Raw genomic sequence first — 14,841 nt, 5'->3', positions numbered from 1 at the left:
TTAAACTCTATACTTCATTTAAAGGGAAATCTAGTGCTTGTATAATCAGCTCCTGGTTGCCTCTGACTGCAATGTGGAAAGGCAGCCTGCCTCCAACCGCTGGCCAAGGACAAAGGAATACTGCGGCTGTTGGTAAGCAGAGTAAACAACATTTGTTCCCCAGTTGTCTGTTGCTCGGCAACCAAAGCTCCCTGTACAGTTTTAACTGATCAATGAGTTCTGCAAATGAGGAGGCATAATGATGCTCTCTTCAAAGCCTGTCTAAAGCTTCATCCCCATGGCAACCACTAGACCCAGCTTGACAAATTGATCACCCGATTCTGTCTTCTTAAAAGGCTGCTTTTTTTTTTTTTTAACAGCTGTGCACTCTCTGAGGAACAGTGTTCACATACAGAAAGGCTGTTCTGTCCCCAACTTTAGTTTTACTGGCTCACATTAATACAAATTAAATAAAGACCCAGAGCTGACAACAAAATCCCAAGGGAAGCCTCCTGATGGGATGAGAGCCTTAGAGAATAGCTTTGCCCTTTGGACCAGAAATCAGAGCTGTTCCTAGATGGTATCCAGAAACCCACTCCATCCTACATTTCTTCTGTCACTGCAATGAAGTCATTTCTTAAATCTGCAGCGTTCTGGACATGACATTTCCCAAAACAGAACCAAAATTTTCAGAAGGAGTTTCAGTGACACTCCTAAATCCATAGAGACCTAAAATTATAGTTATATATATTAAAATTATAGGCTTCTCTCCCTCTCCGCCCCCTGAAAACACTTATCAGCTTCATTTACTTTACGGCACCACCAAGTGTCCAGCACTACTGAAAATCTGGTTCTACCTTTATGCACCCTAAAATCTAGATGAATTTATCAGTGCCATGCTGGAAAACCATGGCTTGTGTGCTGCAGGGCAAGCTGAAAGGATGTTTGCATGGCTATTCTTCTTTGTTAGCTTGTTCCTTTGGGACAGTAGTCTAAAGGAAGCTAAGCAGCAAGATGCAGATAAGAAATAATGAAGGCAATGGAGACAGGCTTGCAAAAATCCTTTGCTGGAGGGAAAAAAGTCTGATCAGAAAGATGCCAGAAAATATACCAGTTGCCTGAGGCTGAATCCAGCCTAGGAGGGTTGAACCTGCAATTTATTTGTTGTGTCTTTAATTTTAAGAAACCAACACACTAGAAAAGACTAAAGAAACTGTCCCATCAGATCAGCTAGAGATTTCTTCAATGGAAGTGGCATTGTGTCACCACCCTGTTCAAAACCCAGAAGTGAGATTTGTGGCATTAAGAGTTTGAGATAAACATCAAGCACGCTCATCATGCACAGACAACAGCAGATTCAAGATACGGGACTTGTATGACCTCACACCAGCCTAACTTTCTCCTGAGGGGGTTTGTACCTGGGATGTGCAGTACCTCTCTCCTGAGAGGTTTGGGAGGATATGCTTCCATCCAAGGAATTTCCACGATGACATGCTGAAACAGCAGCCTTTGGAGGTACAGAATCTGGCCGTGCTGTCTCACAGACCACCTGCAGTCCCTTTGGATGGTTGTAATAAAAGAAAAGAGGTATATAAACATACTTATCTCTCCCATATTAGCTTTATAACTGCAATTCGTGCTTAGACATGACCATTACTTCCACCACAATGCCATGGTAATATGGAGAAACTGAGCAAGCCTGGGGCTTCTTAGTACTGGGCATTGCACAGGCAAAGGGTAAGACAGGGCTTTTGCCCAGGAAAATACGTAAGATCATTGAATCATAGAATGGTTTGGGTTGCAATGGGCCTTTAAGATCTAGTTCCAACATAAGCAAGATCAGATTTCCATCCTACAAGACAGGATAAGGACAAGAAGATCCAGACAACTACACCTAATACCCTTTGGTTCCACTGCAAACTAGGTTGGGAGCCTTTGGAAGAACTGTGAATAACTGTAATTTCTGGAGATGGAATACTTTAGGGTGGTAAAAGCAAGTTCTGTTTCCCCCCTCTCTCAGCTCCTTATTCAAGCTTGTCAAACCTTAGCACAGAACTCACCTCAGTATGGCCACTGTCCAGATTAGGGGATTCACAAGTCGCACTCTGATTGTTGGTGGGAGAACTTCTCTTGGCTGAGAAAAGAAGTCAAAGCAGAACATTTCAGGAAACACCTCTTATATTATAATGTACCACTGAAAGGATAAACCAGAAAACAAAACCAAACCCAAAGCAGCCTCTCTCTGCTGCAGACTTTCTGGGCATCAGCCACAGCCATAAAAAGGAAAAAGAAAAAAAGGACTGTTTGAATTTTTTGCACAGTTATTTCCATTGCATTGTCATCTACACTGTCTAGTGGAAACCTCTATTTCTTTAAAATTTAATTTGAATATAAATTTTATCCTAAATCCATCTGCCATCAAATTTTGTTTTCCTGTACATACTAGTCCCTTTCATTTTGGAGTTTTCCCTCCTATTTGCACATATATTCAGGTCCTTTTCTAGGCTACATCTCTCAGAGTGTATTGGGATTTCCAATTTGCCAAATGCTTTCATCACAGGAAACACACATATCATAGAGAAAGTTTGGTCAGTGATATTGTAGCAGAACAAGGGCATAACACTGACTAGGATGACTATTCTTGAAATCCTGTCACATTGAAAGCTGTGCAGATGTGATTTAGACTGACTGCAAACAAAACATTGCAAAGCTTCTTCATTATATTTTGTTGTGTGAAGGAAAATTTAAGTAAATTTGACTTTTTTTTGATCCCAGTTTGAGATAATGCTAAGATAGCAGCATATTCCTTGATATAAAGGACCTCATTCCAATTACTATTTCTGTCCTCCTGAAAATGCTTTCAAAACATAACAGAGCATTTTCCTTTCATACTTTACTCCTTAAGTTATTTTTTAGGAATTTTCTGACTTCACACAGACCTACAGGAAAAATTCCAATGGTCAAAGAAAATTTAGGACTAATTCCTTTTGTTAGTTCCAGGGCTGAAATCCTATATTTTAATTCCAGAAGTTGAAGCAGAGGGATGAAGTGTTAGATGTCAAAGACTGTTTTAAATAATCTGAAATACTCAAATCTTTTCAATTCTGGGATGTTCCAAAGGTGTACAAAACCTTCAGAACAAAATTACTAGTTTTAAGAAAAATCTGATTTGGCAAACTACATTTACACTATGATGAAAATTACAGCTCCATGCTCTTGAGAGTTGGCAAGCAATGCTACAGCAATATATCCAGCTCACTTTCAATGCACCACCTTGTAGAAATTATGCAAAACTATTGTCTAAAAACATAAAAGTAAAGTTTTTTGGGACTAGGCCTTGGAAGCCAAAGTCTCTGAAGCCTAAGCACCCAGTTCCAGTCTCATTATGGCTGAAACACAAAGGAAGAGCAACCCTTTCCAGCATGCAGAAGTGAATTCACAACCTAGGCCTTTCTTTGGAGAGTCTTGAAATTACCTTTTTTAATTTCATAACATGGGGAAATTCAAATTTTAGATAGGAGGAGAATCAACCATGTGTTCTTCACTGTTCACTTTTGTTCAGTGCCAGTTTGGGAAAGCTCAATTCACCCACATCAGACTGGTAAGAGATACTGCCTTTCCCCTTCTTAGCAACTGAGGGAGATGAGGTGAAACAGAGATAGGAGGCCGACAGGTAATGATAACTCTACTGAGGAGTTTCTCATTTCCTATTTGTGATGGCTCTCTCCTATTCAACTATTAGGCAAATGTCAGCTGACTCCCGAGGGGAAACAACCTTAAACTACTCTAAGGTTTCACTAATTCCTTCAAATACAATGACTACAGAATGTAAGGCAGCATTAGGCATTCCCAGCTCTCAGGAGCTACGTTACCACAGCAAAGTCACAGACCTGTAACGATGTTCCTGATGGGCTTTACAAGAGCATTGAAGGCAGAAACTTCAGGCTGCCTGTGTTCCCACATCGGCTGCCAAATAACGAGGCCACTGGCCAACCGGAACGTCAGGTCGGACTCCTAGAAAGAGAAACAGATGTGGTGGCACACCAGCTCACAAGAATGTGGTTTCCAGTCTGTGAGGACTGTAATTTCTCTGATGCACAGGTCCTACAAGAGATGAGTGACACCATGTGCAGTTCTGCAGTGGGTACATGCTAACTCGGGGACCACTGACAACACTCAGCAGACTTAATACATGTCACGTGTGGCTAATGAAAAATCACAGTGAAATCTCAATACAAAAACACACAGGAAGGTTTTTCCAAATGAAATTTCTATACTAGTTAAGGAACCCTGTTTTTCCTAGGACATTAAGCTGTAAAAGAAAAGGCCATTCCTGTCAGAAAGCATCTCTTTTAACCATATAAAGTCACTTTATGTTTGGTATTCAACCTCAACCTTAGGATTTACGCTCCAAGACTTGAACTTTTTCCCCAAAAGAATAAGAATAGTAAATATTAAAACATTACTTAGAAATTGAGGAAACATGTAACAGATTACTATGAAGCAGTGGTATAATACATCACTGATATCATTAGCACTGTTGGTACCTGAGCTATGTCAATACAGAAACACTGACACTACTTACAGTGATGCTATCATTGCTTTACGTATGCAACTGGCTTAAATCATGCAAATTTGGGCTTTTCAATATTCATCACCACAGTATTTCAGAGATCTCAGAGATTTTCAAGATAAACCTGAGATACTGATATTAACCCCATCTTATAAATGGGAAACAACATCCCAGAAAGATTAATGTTGAAGATTGGGAATCTTCTCTCTAATAGCCAGGGTCTACCTCCAGTTTCATTTAATTCATTCAAAGGGCAGCCCACATTTGTGTGTGTAAGCACTGGGAAGAATTAACCACTTCTTCCTGTCCTGTCCCAGTAGCTTACAGAAAAAAATTATGAAAAATTTGGGCTAAATAAATTGAGCTATACTGTACTGGAACTCAGTAGCAGAAGTAGGGAAAGAATCTACTTCTCCAGTCTTGCTTTCACCTGCCTGAATCAAAAGATTATCCTTTATTTCCTGTTCTTTCTTATCTTCTTCAACTGTTGCAGCATAGGAGGCAGGATTAGAACAGATAACAGCCCCATCACTTCATGACTTTATAGACCTTTTCCAAGTACCTACTCTTTCCCAAGGCCTAGTTGGAAACATAAAGGCTAAAAACTGCAGCCCCCCAGAGAGGCAGGAGAACATGCAGAAAATGCCTTCTCATCACCACTCTGCAAAGCTGATGCACTCAGCATAAAATCAATAGAGCGACCCCGGCAGACAGGAAGCCTGCAGCCTGCTTCCAACTTCAGAACAAAGGAATGCTCCATTGCCTTTGCTACTGCCATGCTTATAACACCATCACACATTCCTGGTAATTAGCATCAAGATGATTAGTAATGACAACAACAAATCCCAGTGGCAGCCCCACAGTTGAAAAACTAGCAAGGCCCTTCTGAGCAATGGTTGAGAATCACTGGTGCAAGCCAAAGCTCACAACCCTTTCTGCAGGTTCCTGGATCCCAGAGACTTCACAGGGGCCACAGATCTTTCACATTCCCAAAGGCTAAAAAGGCTCACTTCAGATTTATTTTCCTTTGTGCCTGCCTGATGCTGAGGTGATTGCTCATGTCACTGGAAGGACTTCTTCCTGATGGCAGTGGTATCCTGCCAGCTTGTTAAAACATTTCCAGTGGTCCCCCAATGTGCACTGTAGGCTGAATTAAATAACAATCACAAAGGCAGAGTAATTCCTTTCCTGCTCAGAGCTCACTCCACACAAGCACCCCATCAGCGTTCCACTTACTTTAATTCTGTGGACAAGGGGAGCAAAGAGGAAGACAAACAGCTCCACGGTGGCCATGGAGTTCTGGAAGAACTTCCTTCTGCTATTCTCCTCCTCATCAGTTGTGGTGCTGGGCTGGGGATGTCCCGGTGATCCTTGGTTTCCCGCCTGATGGATAAAGGCGCTACTGCTCCCTCCCCAGCTAGAGCCTCTGTCCCCTCCAAATCGGTCATTGCTGCAGTCCTGAGGAGCCTCCAGCAGCATCCAGTGAAGAGTGTGAAGAAGCTTTGTTTCAGCTACTCCAAGCTTATCCTGATGCCCTGTGTGGAAAAATGCATCACTGTATCTCACAGGGTTACCATTAATGCTACTGTTGAGACTTTCAGAGCTGCACGGGAAACTGGACAACCAATTTCCTGATAAGCATTTGAAAATTAAAATTCTACCATTAAAAGCATCAGCATTCTGTCTCATTATGTTTGAAACCTCCTGAAATCTCCTAAATCACAAGTCTCCATTTACTTCACAGCATTTGCAGTCCAGTTCCTGCAATGTCAGCTGCAGGGCATGGACAGCAGCATGGACATAGAGTGGTCCCAAAAGCAGCCAACTTGACAGTCTTGTCTGTTTGACTTTGTTGAATAAGATAAAATGGAAGTGAGCACTGCAAGGTGCTCAAGCTGTGTCCTGTTAATGCCTCCAACTGGCATGTCTCGGGAAGCAAATTCCTGGCTGAAATCAATCAGTAAAAGACTTACTAAAAGTAAGTTCTATTTGGACCTCTGTCCTCACTGTCTGATTGACTTATCTGCTGAGAATCCCATGCATTGATCTGAATAAAAAGAAAAAAAAAGAAACAAAAAGAAGAACTGGAGATACTAAAAGTACCTGCTGCAATTGACAACTGAAAGAAATACATATTCCTTCAAGGAACCCATGTCTGCTGGGTGGTTGTTCTAAAATAAGTTCTATTACCTCTGGAAAATAACCAGCAAAATGTTATTGAACTGCTCTTCAGCTCATCGAGCCATTACCTTCACTGGGGAAGCTCCCACAGGTTACCCTGCTGTAAATAAGAAAGACAAGCCACAAGAAAGACAAGCCACAGAACGAACTAACTGGGGTTCTAAGGATTTAGAATATGTTGGCACCCTGAGCATCAGAATGTCACATTTTGACTGACAACACCCTCAGAGGAGCACTAACCCAGTTTGTTCCGGTTGGAGAGCAGCGTTGCGGTGCAGTGCAGCACATGCGGGAGCGCAGCCTGGACGAGTTCCCAGCGAGAGATGCTCTGGATGGCTTCAGAGAGAGCTGGAGAAAGGCCATGCAGTTTGTTTTCTACTAAAACTCTTTCAAAAGACTAAAAGCAAGAACAAGGAAAGAAAGACACTGTGTATCTGTTTCTGCATATTCCTTCCAGCACATAGAACACTCTTTTAAAAACCTGTAATATTTAATTATATAACTAAAGCACATCTTGTAATATTTTTCCTGAAAAACACAGACTGTAACTAAAGTTCACCAGACATTTGGACATACTTGACTAAGAAGCAAAAGGGCCACACAATATATTTTCTGTAATACAGAGAGTTAAAGCAAGTATAACCTGTATATTAGTAAGTTCTGACATCAAGCCAAACTTACTGTTATGTTGGGTATTAATCTGGCATGCAAGTAATCCTGTTGAAAGTCACAGGAGCTAAGGAAGCCTGTATTTGTGGAGCTGAGTGCTGGATATTCTTCTCAAACACACATGCTCTTTCAGTTTAGTGTAACACAAAGGGCAACCCGTTAAAGGTATATGAGCCTTAGGAAATGTTTTCACATCCTGTCACAAAAAATAATCACTGTACAAAATTTTTTGTCTAGCCATGATGTAACGGTTTTATGAACACTTAGAGAGCTGATGGCTGCAGCAAGTTCATTATTTTTACCTCAAGCAACAAAAAGTAAGACTATCTGCCTCTGAAATCTCTATGGAAGCTCCTTATTGCTAATTGTTCCAAAAATTTCAATAAGTTGCTGCTCTGATCAGATACAAAGATCTCATTATAGGTCACAAATGCAGCTATATTCCTTCTCCAAAGTTCCTAAAGGAAAGATAATGACAGTGCATGTCCTTGCCATATACCAGCTTAGCCTCATGACTACCTATTTGGTCACAAGCTCTTTCACCAGTGCGACAAAAACACGTTGTTGCTCCTTGGCTTTCCATTCAAGGTCTCATTCCCGGGTACTTCAATGGCATCAGGGAGAAATTCCCCCAAAACTGCCTTCTGGAAGCTGTGGTCCACATTCTGCATGCTTCAGAAACTCAAGAGGAAGCCAAGGAGTTTGCAATTATATCTTTAAATTAGTCTTGCATTTACCACATTTTGGGCCTCTGAGCACACATGAAGATTTCCCTACATGGTTATCTGCCAGATTCCGCTGTTCTTTCCTGGCCTGAGCAGAAAGCCTAACATATTTCTGTACCCTAATGAAAGATTAGCTTCCGGAGCAGCTTATGTGATCACAAGTATCTGACACAGAAGTACTGCATGCTACCAGAAAAACACAAACACAAAAGCTGCTGTATGGAAACCACTGAGTGTTCCTGCCTGCTACAGGCACTGCCTGGTACAGTAACTACTACTGTGGATGTACTGCCAGCACAGGAACTAACTGGCATCAGTCCCCACACTGAGAACTGTCCCAAGCAGACCAATAAGAACATGCAGTTCTTTGGACAAGTGTTCCTGTGGAATTTGCCTGGGGTTCTCCATAAAGGTCCAGCTCACAGCAGCTTCTGTCTACACCAGACACTGAAGATGCAAGGCCCTGGGTTAGCATTTGCTCCTATAGAGCCTTCCTTTTGGATTGCTGCAGTTCTACTCTAACTTTCAGGACCTGCTACAAAAAATATACAGACATTGAGACAGAAGACCCACATGAACTGAGCAACTGCTGCTACAGCTGGGAAGACTTACATGCTTCAATGACAAGGCTGAATGAGAATGTCTGAAAAAGCTCCCTGCAAGTCAGTCAGAAGACAGATATTGTCATGCTATGGGGATGTCTGGAGCTGCAGCCTCAGGGCTGCAGCTTGGCTGAGAAAGCAGTTACCTACTTATAGCAAGCTTGTTCATGCCTCAGACACCCCACACATCAAAGGCCAATAAAGAGTATGTGCCAAGGTGGTAGTGAGGGAAGTCAGTGTTTATATCTTGGCTGGAGAAAGGGCAGCCCCTTTCAGCAATGCTCTGTTTCTGTTTTCAGCTCCCTCAGGCCCACTTACACAAGCATTTTTCCTTTTAGCCTGGTGGTGACATCTGTTTTCACAGGGAATGGCAGTCAACCTTTTCTGGCTGCCTTCCCACTCCTTTTACCTTCTTCTCCACCAAGAACCAAAGGGACTGTCAAATACCTTGTGACCAGGGTCAGTCTGTGTGTTCCTTTGCTGCTGGAATGGGAACAGGTAGCTGCCTGAAGATGCCTAGACAAGGAGTATTAGGACAGAGCAGATTCTGGCTGGGCTTTGCCATGGTTTCATAAACAGCTTTGCTTGAGTCACATGAAATTCCCTGGCTCTAAGCCCAGGGAAGATCTACCTGCATGAATTGCATAAGGCAGCAAGGGCTCAGCCAGGCCCCCAGCCCTCACTAGACAGACAGAACCTTCAGAAGCTCAGCACCCCCCATCCCACCCTCTCAGGAGTGCCAGAGGAACTGCAGGTGTCCTCCCAGGGAGTAGCCCTATGGGACTGCATGTGGAGAAAAAAAATAACTAAAGAGCAAGGCCCAGTACTTAGCTTTGTACAGAAGGACTCTGGCAGAGACATGGAGAAATGGTTAGTGCTTTTTGAGCTGGATTTGTGTCCTTGGAGGGGACCTTACAGTCCTGTTCTTCCAAAGCTCAAGTGAAAAGCCGAGACCATCACTAAAGTAACTTCTGCCTGACTGGAAAGAGCTTGAAATGCAGGCAGACAGTACTGTCAGTTTGGGGCAGGTCCACTGAGCAAGGAGGAGTTCCTAGAAAGATCTAAAACATTAACCTAGGAGTTCATAGCACAAGGGATTGTAAGGTTCCATTTTTTACTAAACACAGCAATAGTATAAACATTAGCGAGTAATGAAATACAGATGCCAAGCACTTTATTTACAGAAAACTGTTGTGCTTAAAAACTCAGTTTTCTGCAACCAGGCCCGTTGTTTGGATAAAATAAAGGTGGCCTCCTTCTGAACTTTCCATATCTATACTTTAATTATTCATAACAATAAAACACATAACTACATTTTCAAAAACAAGTAAAAAAAAAACAGAAAAGAGGTAAACTTTGCATTTGCAAGATCCTCCACAAAACATTTGTGTTCTTCCATGCCCAATGCAATCCAGGGTAAAAGAATTTAACATACCCTTAAGTTCCTTACCATCACCCCAAAAATGCATTAGCTTTGTACAGCACTCACTTGCACTCCTATGAGGCCATTTACAGCTCTGACTCATGCACATCAGGAATGACATTGTGTCAGGACAGAACAATTTCAGAATGGAGAGAAGGAAGAACATTAAATCCATACTGAGGCACAAATGCATTTAAACAGTTTAAGACAATGTATGGGGGAGGGTATTTATCTCCAGCTTAGAAGCTATTATTCATAGACTAATTGAAGTCAGTGTGATTGTTCATGTAAGGAAAACAAGGCTATGAAAGGGCTGGGTTTTTCTTCAAGTATTATGGTATAAAGCAAAGCTCAAAGAAGCAATGCAATCTGCTCCTGCACACCAGATGCTGTACTCACTGAATCTAAGCCTCCAGCATCTGCTTCCTCAATGCACAATATGCAGCAAATTCTACCGCAGCAAGTTTAGAGCCAAGAATAATAACAGAATACTGCATGACGTGGTGTCATTTGCATTGCCAGAGAGTTAGCAGCCTATAGACATGCCTACAACAATCCTGGCTAGCTAATTTTAAAAGGACAGATCATTTAACAGGCGCACAGTATTTTCAGGCACATTAGTCAATACAGGGGTGTTAGACAGTCAGCTGGATGTTTCAGAAGATAAGTCAGGTACCTGTCAAGTTCCAGAAACCCTGCCTCACTCATGCACTCAGCACCCTGCTACTCCACTGGATAATACAGAACGCGTTGATGTGGGCAGACATTCCTGTGCACCAGCAGGGATAGGAAACTGAGGAGCAAAGATGATGAGAAGGTGGCAGATGCAGCATATCAGGCTGTATCAGTTGCTCAAAACTAAGCCTCACCTTTGAAACCTTTCTACCATAATTTAATGATTATGTTAAGGACTGGAGAAGAATCAAGTTCTTCATTCAAGGGGTGGAAATTAATTGGATTTTTTAAGACCTTCCTTTCCCTTGGCTGACACACGTGATTTATGTTGTCTTGTGGGTTTTTTTGGTGTTATTTTTTACGCTTAGTAAATCCTGGTAGGTGCTCTTAGAAGAAAGGTGCTTTAGAATCAGCCTGGAGGACACAGAGGAAGACCTAATGCCAACAGCACAGCAGGAAGCACAGGGAAGTCACAGACAGACAGATACATCATGGAGAAGGCACAGAGAAGGAAACTGTCCCTCTACCCAACAGTAACAGGTATGCGTTCATAGGTGGGGCCACAGCCTCGGAGGAGAGGTGCTCCAAGGCATGGCTCCTGCACACTGCCAAGGCTCCTGGTAAAGGACACAAGGCAACAAGCTCCATTTTCCAGCCTCTCAGCAACCAGAAATTGACAATGGCATCAGGCAGTGACGATGCCTTTTGCTCCATGTGCTACAATTGCAGTACATTTTACTCACTGAGACACTAAGCCAGCAGTCCTCTATCACTATCTGGTATCTAGCAAAAACCCTGAAAAATTTATGGTTTTCTAAGAAGAAAATGAGTCAGCAATAGCTAAGGCTTCTCCAGCTTAATATCTTGTGAGAAGGAAGTCAGAAAATTGCTGCAGAGAGACCTAAGTACTTTAAACTACTAAGATATGTGTCCAGACCAAATTTTTCCACTCTGTCAAGTTCGGCTGCAACCGCTTAATGTACTTTAAGTAATCCAAAGACCAGCAACCATTCAAGGAATTCTGAAATTCTCTAGATACACATCTTACTTGAACTTGCTGCATGCCTTCCCTTTCTCCTCCATTTGGACAGTAACTTGAGGTTTTATGTGAAATACAGTTAGAAACAGGAGTCATAGAAGTACAGATTTAAGCTGAATGGACTAAATCCACTTCAGGGATAAGCTGAGAAGCTTATCGGCCACCATGGTCAGATCAAGTTGCATGAAAAGTTAGTCACTAACAAGAGTTGAAAAAGAGAAACAGGTACATACCACACAGGAAGCTTCATATTGTTTCCCCAGTTTAGGTCTTAAAAATGCACTGAAGGAAGGGAGAAAAAGTGTTAGAAACCCAGTACATCAATGTGGATTTTGCTTAGTTATTTTTAGGATTCTTCTCATGTCAAAAAGTTGGCAAAACACAGAGAAATTTAATGTAAAGGAAGACAAAAGGCCAAAACTATGTTCAGATACCTGTTGATAACATCTGAAAAAATGCTGTTACCTTTTCTAGAAGACAAAGTACCCACACTGATATGCCAAGAAGCTGTTAATTCAACCCTCAGGAGAAATCCTGTTCCCCAGGGATAAAATCTTCCATCAGATAATTTTTAGCCATTTTATCTCAGTGAAAGATTTTCAATATACTCTGTTTAAAATGTGTTATATACTACTGAACTTTGCTTTTCCTCTATTTTAAGCCAGAGATCCATTTGCCAGCTCTGTATTAAGTATTTTTCTCCACAGCAGCTGATGTAGAAGGCTTATGATGAAATGCAGGCCTTGTAGGTAGAAAATACCCACCCTCTGCTGTCATTCTCCAGAATGGGATCAGAGTTAAATATTAAAAAAACTAATCAGGTCACCTTATTTTACTTTTCTGGAGGACACTGACTGTGGCATAAAGGGATTTGGTGACGGAGGCTTTAAATTAGAGCCACAACCTTCAAATCTTCCAACCTCCCCCCCACTCTCACAGTGTTTTCACTTTAGAATTCTGCTGAGACAGGAGACAGACACGACTCGCAAGGAACATGAAGCCCCAGCCATACATTCATCCAGCCCCTCACACATCATTACTCTCCAATCCAATGAAATAAGGTGAGACTTTGACGTATCTGTTTGCATGCTGACCTCCCAAGGCATAGATGACACTTCCAGGACAGCTGCAAATACAGATACAAGCAAAGCTGCAGGTCTGGTGCAGCACTGACGGGTGCTGCTTCTGCTGCCAGAGCTCTACGAGTCCTCTTAAAAGGGGGGAGGAGGGCAGGCGGGATGGATGGGATGGAGGGAGACGGGACAGGGAGGAAAGGAAAGGTGCATACAGACACATAGACAGGGATATTTTAAAGTCAAAGCAAGAAGCTGCCTGGGACCGCCACTAGGTCAAGCTGCCTCCAGACCTTCCCGAATCCACACAAATTGCTCTATATTGAGTGCAAAGAGAACAGCTTGTTTCACGCCTGCATGTTGCAGCTGCAATCACCGCTTCCTCCCCGCCTCCGGGCAGCAGCCGGCCCGCACCCCCCTCCCCACTTCCACTGCCCTGTTGCAGCGATATCCCAAGTACCCAGGGCTTTGCTGCTCTCACCTGGTTTGTCTCCATAGGAAGGTCTGGATGGGCAGAGGGATGCCACGGCCACTCTCCTGCTCCTGGCCCTCTGAGCTTTTCCTTTTCACCATGATGCTGATGACAGCTGCTGCAGTGAGCCAGCCTCAGCAGACACACCAGTCGGGATCTCCCATGGCTGCCTCTCCGCTCCCCGCAACTCTTTACCCTCTTCCCTTCATCCCCTGCAGCCCACCCGCTCCCTCCAGCTCTGCTGGTGCAAAATGGCTGCAGAAGGCAGGGAGGAAATTAGGGGAGCGAAGATGTCGGCGTCCCTCGGCTTCCTCCCTGCCTTCAGCACCTCCCTCTGTGGACAGCTCCCCGCGCCCAGCGCCCGGAGCCGGCGGGCGGTGACGGGCAGGGGAGGCGGGCGGGCGGCGCGGGGGCGGCGGAGGCACCGCCCCGCCAAACTTCCCGCAGCGCGCCGGGAGCAGCGAGCGGCAACAGGGCTCCCGCCGCCTCCTCCCCGCCGCCAAGTTGGGAAGCCCCGCCGGCCCGCAGTGAGAGGGATGCGCAGTGCATCCAGCATTCCAGAGCTGGCCGAGAGGCGCCCGCCGTCCTTCCCTCCCTCTCTTCCCCCGAGGTCCGCTCCTTGGATTCACAAAGGTCCTCGAAGCGTCCGATACAGCCTGTTAATAAACAGGGAGACACTCGTTTACCTCAAAAATGGGGGAAAAAGGAAAGCAAGTCATAAACCCTCTTTGAAATCGAAGGCTGGCTGTAGGAGCAAGGGAAGTTTGGGATAGTTTTTCCATAGGTTTTTCTTACACAGAAGAGCTGAGACAGAGCTGGAGAGGATGGGGAGTACGAAAGCAGATTTACTTGTGCCTCCAATTAAACACCAGACTTGACTTGGCTATACAAGGATATATTTGAGTGCTGAAATGCTGAACCAGTTGGCTTTGTTTGTCTTGTTTGGTTGGGTTCTTTTCTAGCAGTAACTTTTACTGCTGGTGCACAGAAGTAAGGCCCTTTTATTCACAGGATGAGCTTGCTCAGACAGGAAAGCTTTTAATTACCATTTTCTTTCCTTCAGTTAAGTGAGATCAGATAGGAACAAAATAATCATGATTTATAAAATATTATGAGAGCTAACTACAAAGAGAAGATGGTTAAAACGAATTACTTCTAAATGCAAGGTATGTATTAGAGAAGTTTCCCTACTCCACACCCCTATAAAACATCAGTAGAAGGGTTGTTGCAGGCCAGGGATGGTTTATGTGAATGTTAAGTGTCGTATAGTCTCACACTCAAAACTGGTGCCATTTTAGTCAGTGATAATATTTAATTACCTCGAGTTCAAAACGCTTGCACTCTCTCAGTAACTGGTAAGCGCATTTCAAATCTGTTTGGTTTGGATTTTGTTTGGTTTGTTTGTTGGTTTTTGGTTTGGTTCTTTTTTT

General features: G+C 43.4%; 1 protein-coding gene across 26 annotated transcripts in view; it reads right to left on the bottom strand.

Annotated features, from left to right (window-relative positions):
* Positions 1–13,820, bottom strand: part of UNC80 (unc-80 homolog, NALCN channel complex subunit) — a 120,526-nt gene extending 106,706 nt beyond the window's left edge. For 4 of the 26 annotated variants that reach the window (XM_064661887.1, XM_064661888.1, XM_064661890.1 and 1 more), the window contains exons 1-7: positions 13,421–13,820; positions 12,100–12,148; positions 6,974–7,130; positions 5,789–6,087; positions 3,870–3,993; positions 2,040–2,113; positions 1,398–1,537 (exon numbers count right to left, since the gene is read on the bottom strand). In XM_064661887.1, the coding sequence (XP_064517957.1) occupies positions 1,398–1,537; positions 2,040–2,113; positions 3,870–3,993; positions 5,789–6,087; positions 6,974–7,130; positions 12,100–12,148; positions 13,421–13,512 (935 nt within the window). In that variant the 5' untranslated portion in view covers positions 13,513–13,820. Of the gene's footprint in view, positions 1–1,397; positions 1,538–2,039; positions 2,114–3,869; positions 3,994–5,788; positions 6,088–6,973; positions 7,131–12,099; positions 12,149–13,420 lie in introns of those variants that run through there. The other 22 variants (XM_064661873.1, XM_064661878.1, XM_064661867.1 and 19 more) reach the window with 11 other exon arrangements.
* Between the last annotated feature and the right edge of the window lie 1,021 nt (positions 13,821–14,841).

This window comes from Pseudopipra pipra, chromosome 7 (assembly GCF_036250125.1).
Source record: "Pseudopipra pipra isolate bDixPip1 chromosome 7, bDixPip1.hap1, whole genome shotgun sequence".
Lineage (NCBI taxonomy): Eukaryota > Metazoa > Chordata > Aves > Passeriformes > Pipridae > Pseudopipra > Pseudopipra pipra.
The sequence above is the reverse complement of the archived record's forward strand: the minus strand, read 5'-3'. Positions and strand labels throughout refer to the sequence as shown.